At 55.5% G+C, this 5187-nt stretch overlaps 2 protein-coding genes across 2 annotated transcripts; both read right to left on the bottom strand.

Annotated features, from left to right (window-relative positions):
• Positions 1-278: 278 nt before the first annotated feature.
• NGA_0202210 (m-aaa protease afg3 yta10-like protein) lies at positions 279-2332 on the bottom strand (the record flags this gene model as incomplete). Its single annotated transcript, XM_005854204.1, has 7 exons — positions 2141-2332; positions 1803-1995; positions 1520-1696; positions 1213-1346; positions 884-1025; positions 566-679; positions 279-412 (listed from the first exon to the last, which is right to left on the bottom strand). Exons 1-7 carry the CDS (start codon positions 2171-2173, stop codon positions 279-281), a joined length of 927 nt encoding a protein of 308 aa, XP_005854266.1. The 5' UTR covers positions 2174-2332.
• Positions 2333-3484: 1152 nt separating this feature from the next.
• On the bottom strand, positions 3485-4842 carry NGA_0198302 (uncharacterized protein). Its single transcript, XM_005854203.1, has 3 exons — positions 4743-4842; positions 4167-4228; positions 3485-4063 (listed from the first exon to the last, which is right to left on the bottom strand). The coding sequence occupies exons 1-3, from the start codon at positions 4832-4834 to the stop codon at positions 3957-3959; spliced, it is 261 nt and encodes an 86-aa protein (XP_005854265.1). The 5' UTR covers positions 4835-4842; the 3' UTR covers positions 3485-3956.
• Between the last annotated feature and the right edge of the window lie 345 nt (positions 4843-5187).

Below are 5187 nucleotides of genomic sequence, written 5' to 3'. Positions count from 1 at the left end.
AGGGAGGCAGGGAGGGAGGGAGGGAGGGAGAGGGGAAAGTAGTGAGTGGCCGCCGGGTCGGACCTTCTCGTGCCCCATTTCTTCCCTTCCGACTCACCAGCTCCTGTCCGTAGTTGGTCTCGGACACGTATTGCACGGGGATGAAGTCCCGTGTGGGTATGTTCAAGTCGCGCTGAGGAGGGAGAGGGGCAGGAGGGAAGGAGAGAGGGGGAGGTTAGGAGGAGCCGTCAGGTCGTGAGGGCTCCCGGCTTCGGAGGGGAACGCGTCTCCCCAGCCCCTTAAGGTAGTCTCCCTCCTTTCACCCCTCCCTCCCTTCCTGCCCGCCCCCTCACCTGCACGCTCTCCAGCTTTCGTTCGAAGGACTCGACGCTTCCGATGTTGAAGTAGTAGGGGGCGTACACGGAGCCGGGGGCTGGATGAGGGAGAGAGGGTGGGGAAGGCAAGCGGAGAGAGGGTGGGGAAGGCAAGCGGAGAGAGGTGGGGGGACAAGAAAGTGGGAGGGAGCAGAGATAATGTCAGCAGAGGACGGTCGTGGAGGAAGAGGGGGAGATGCCGATCGACTCACGGGCTCCACTTGGTCCAGGCGTGCTGGCGCCTCCAGAACCGAAATCGCCGAAGGGAGACGAGGTCGAGCCCGGGGGGTTCACCCTCTGAGGATACGCGCTGCCGCTGCCGTTGCCTGTGGAAACAGGGGGCGGGGCAAACGAGGTGACGGGGGGGCGACCGCTGCACCAGGATCTCTTGCGAGTCCTCCCTCCTTTCTTCGTTTTTTTCTCCCCTCCCTCCTTCCTCCCTTTTCCCTCCTTCCCAGACAAAAGACGACCCCTCCATCTCCCTGCCTAGTTCCTCCCGCTCCTCTCGCCTCGCCGTCCCCCTTTCTCACCTGACTCGACGCCCCACATGTCCTGTGAAACCACGTCGTCCCTGTGGATGGAGGCGCCTCCGTCCCGCCACACGCCCCCGCCCTCCCCGCCCTTGGCACCGACGCCGCTCAAGCCCCCTCGGTCAGGCCTGCGAAGGATCACCTGGGAGGGGGAAGGAGGGGGGGGAGGAGAGAAGGGAGGGAGTAGGTAGGCCCGACTGATCTGACGAAGACACCATCGAGCTCTCGCGTCGTGCAAGGGCAAAGCAAACGTGCAAGAGTGCGGGGAGGGGAAAGAGAGAAACAACATAGGAGGAAGAGGGAAAGAAAGAGGAAGAGAGCGGGTATACCTTAGCCACGTTCCGGTTGCTGACAATGATGCGCTCCACCTCCCCGGACTCCAGGACCTGAGTCACAAACTCCTGCCAGGATATTTCCTTCCCAGCGGGCTCGGAGGATAATAAGAGACCGAGCGCCGTCAACCCTGGTAAGAGAGGAGGGTGAAGGGAGAATAGGGAGGGGGGGAGGAGGGGCATATTAAGCTAGGGTCATGCCACCAGTCTTCTCTTGGGGCGCAAAAGACAAGAACCATTCTACCTTACCAAAATGCCTCCCTAGAGCGTGGAACTCCTCTCCCCGTCCCACCCCCTGGCCTACCTATGATAGACGTCAGCAGCCGCCCGTTCGAGTCCGCAGGGCCCCCACCTCCAGGTCCTCCAAAGCCGCCTCCGCCCCCCCCACCCCCTCCGCCCCCTCCGCCTTTTTGATGCTGTTGCTGCTGCTGGTTGGCGTGAGGGCCGTCTCCCTTGTCCTCTTTCCGCGCTCCGTCCCCGCCTGTGAGTGGACCAGGACACCTCCGTCAGAATCCTCCACACTGCTCGGTCAGCTCTCCGCCTTCTTCCCCACGTCTCTTTCCATATGATATCCAACTACTACCCACCTTTTCCATTGGCTTCCTCGCTCGCAGATCCTCCCTCCTTGGGATAAAATTGCCCGAAGCCTTTCGGCACACGCGACCAGAGCCTCTCCACAAGAGTGGTGAAAGAAGGGGAGTGGGAAGAAGGGACGGAGGGGAAGGTCCGCATGGAAAGTGTGGCCCCTATGCGAGACGACCGGAGACAGAAAGCTCCCCCCTGTAATGGTTTGTTCCAAGACGGGTGAAGACACAGATAAGGGGTCGACGCGCTGACACACGGCACAATGGCAGGTTTCCCATGTCCCCGGCTATTACTATCCGATACAGTCCTGGTGCATACACTTTTCCCTAAGTCTATATACCTGACGTGCAGCGCGCAAGGATGCACGGTACATCGGAGTTTAGCTTCAGGTATTCTGGTGCCTGGCAAGCGGCTAAGTAGATTTGAAGCAAACCGTCCCTGTAAGCTTGAAAAATGTTGTCAACCCCTCGGCACGCGTGCTCACGACTGTCAAACTGGCGACGTTTCTTTCGATGTGCCTGTTTCTAGAGCTTCCGGTTCAATGTGTGGTAAAAAAATTAGCTGCGTCTCCGATCTAGAATACAGCAGCCTGCAGGAGCTTCCTCCTTGCTTCTGCCCTGTGGAAGTCCTGCTCGTCTGAAAAAGAAAGGCGCACACAGATTACCCTGCATGGCCCCCCGCATCACGCAAGCTCCATAAATCACTATACACTATTGCACCCTACCCAGTGTTCAAACGTAGGAGTCGCCAGTGGCGCACTCCAAGGCCAAGAAAGAGGATCGAAGCTGAGACTTCTGCTCCTGATGTCAGAATGCGGGCATGCCAGACCAAATCCCTACGAACGCCGCCGGTCCACGTCCAAAATTTCAAATGTCCCTCCATACATCACAGCCCGACCTCTGGCAGCATGCCTGGCCAGATTTCCGGTTAAGTGTGCTCTGTAGTGCCCCACGCCGCTCGGAGTTGGCGTCGGGGTGAGTCATCGTCTCTCCTCCGGGGATGATTGCCGAGGAAAGCGGAGCCACGCGCCTGCAACCAGGTCAATTGAGGCGCCGCACGCTTTCGACATACCATCATCACGCACCTCCGTTCTTCCTTGAAACTGATTTCTGCAATATTCGTTATGTAGGAATGATATTGATCTCACATTCTTCATAGTACTCAATAAAGAGTTTTTATGCTATGGGAAATGTGCTACATGGAGTGTACTATGTCGCCGCCGACGTGCATGTGTGTGCATGGTCTGGCGAGGCGTGAGGAAGACTTCTTGGTATTATATGACGCAATAATCTTAAAGAGATGACATTTATGAAATATCTACCACCACTTCGTGAGAAATGGGCACTCGAGGCAGATGAATGGTACTCCAGGCAGGGTTCTATGGAAAAATAACCCACCGAGAAAGCGCCCGCGTATATATAACTCACAGGAAACTATAACCCAAAAAATAGTGCCTGCATATTTGAGAGAAGCAGAGCCAGTGGAAAAGAAGGAGAATTACTGGAATAATTGCCTCTGAAGTGAATTTCATGCAAGGAGGAGGATATGACTTTCACATGACAAATCGCACAGCATTTCATTCTCGCTCTGTTGAAGCAGAGTACGCTGGGCACCCTCCCACAACGCCACAATAACTCCTCGCGGGTGGCTGAAGCAGGAAAGACAAGGCGAGCAGGTCGATGAGGAGCTAAGGTGGGAGACTTTTCTTTCAAGGGGTTTGAACCAGCCGACTCTCTTTGTTGCCCATACGACTGTCGTCGGAGCCAGGCTACGGCGCAGAAAATGCCATTGAAAGAAGTACATATTCATAAGCTCTTACTTCTTAAGTTTTCAGAAGCGGCCTCATGATACAGTCGCCCACCTCCGAGACACGTCCTCCGCCTTTCCTCCTTTTCATAAGCATCTATGCGCGCCCGACTGCCCTTTGAGTCTTTCTCCGCCGCCCAGAGCCCCATCCTAGCCCCTTCTATCTATATCAGTCTCTCTAGGCCGGCTAGCTGCCATACCACAAGGGATCAAACTCCACAGCCTATCCTCTGAGCGTCCATGCATCCGCGTCCCTCTCTCACCCCCTTCCCTCTCCATCAGTCCGCTCTTCCCTGAATGTATACATCAAGGCCCTCGCCCTCGCCTTTTTCCACATTACCTCCCCCTCACTACGCCTTTTCCTTTTCTTCGAAGTCCTGTGCGCATCTGACCCACGACGCTCCCACACCACAGCCCACCCCCACGGCGGCGACGAGACTCCGGCCGTGACCCGTGCCTGCGCAAAGACCACAGGTAAGGTTAGAAATAGGACATACGTGGGCTCAAGCGACAGGGACAACAGGGAGGGGCAATCTGTTGCAGACAGATATCTCACTTACGTGCTAGGACGAAGCCGGACAGAAGTCCGAGCACTGCGCCGCTTGCCACATTAACGACGGTTCTGGGTGGGAAAGACAGGAGGGACGCGAGGAGACAGGTAAGCTTGAGGCGAAATGGACGGCGAGAGGAACGGTAGAAGGGCACTTCTCAATCAGCCAGGGAATGATTACGGGGGTACAACGCCCTGTACGCTCTCTAAGGCCATCCTCGATACGTCTCCCACCTCTGCATTTGGAGGGCTCTATGCCATCCTCAAAAAAACACATCCTATCAAGACGCCATCCTATCCCCACCGCTCTCCATTTCAAGTCGCAAATAACACCGGCATGGTGCCTCAACTTCCGCGCATGGTTTCACACTATATAAGAGATCACATAGTGTGACCGGTTAATGTCTCCTCCCAATCTGCATTTTTCGTGATGTATTCCCACAACTCTGGAGAGCGACTTCGGGCAACGGCGTAAAACTCTCCAACATGTCTCCTCTACTTCCCTCTCCTGTTTAATCGAAGCCTATTCTGTCTACACGGGGGAGCTCATAATGCTCGAACATGACCTCCTCAATACGATTCTTACCTCTCCAGGCACTTGTCCCACTTCTCAGAGATGTACAGCTCGCTGGGTACTTTGCCTGCCATGACAGGCGCCGGTACGGAGCTATCTTTCATTAATACCTAGGAAAGTGAGGAATTGGTACAGAAGTTTGAACACGAGCAATGTGATGGTATCAGGCTGGGTCGAAGGAGTTGAGAGCGGAGCAGGTACGGAGCCGAAAAATCCTTCCAGAATTTCGAGCTAGGCACTCACTCAGCGGTTCTAAGAGTTGACTATCGATTCGGCATGAATATTGACTTGTAGCACATGCTTTTGAGTGACTAATGCAGTTGATAAGCCATGGCAGTTGTACCGTGCTTCGGAGAGTCATGAGTGCTGTCTTCTCCGCTCTGGAAGGGGCAGCAGACGCGTTGACTCGCTTCGCTTTGCTGATTTCCTTTCAGCGAGCAACACACAGCTGCCTTTT

Source organism: Nannochloropsis gaditana, assembly GCF_000240725.1.
Source record: "Nannochloropsis gaditana CCMP526 unplaced genomic scaffold scaffold587, whole genome shotgun sequence".
In the NCBI taxonomy this organism is placed as follows: domain Eukaryota; class Eustigmatophyceae; order Eustigmatales; family Monodopsidaceae; genus Microchloropsis; species Microchloropsis gaditana.
The sequence above is the reverse complement of the archived record's forward strand: the minus strand, read 5'-3'. Positions and strand labels throughout refer to the sequence as shown.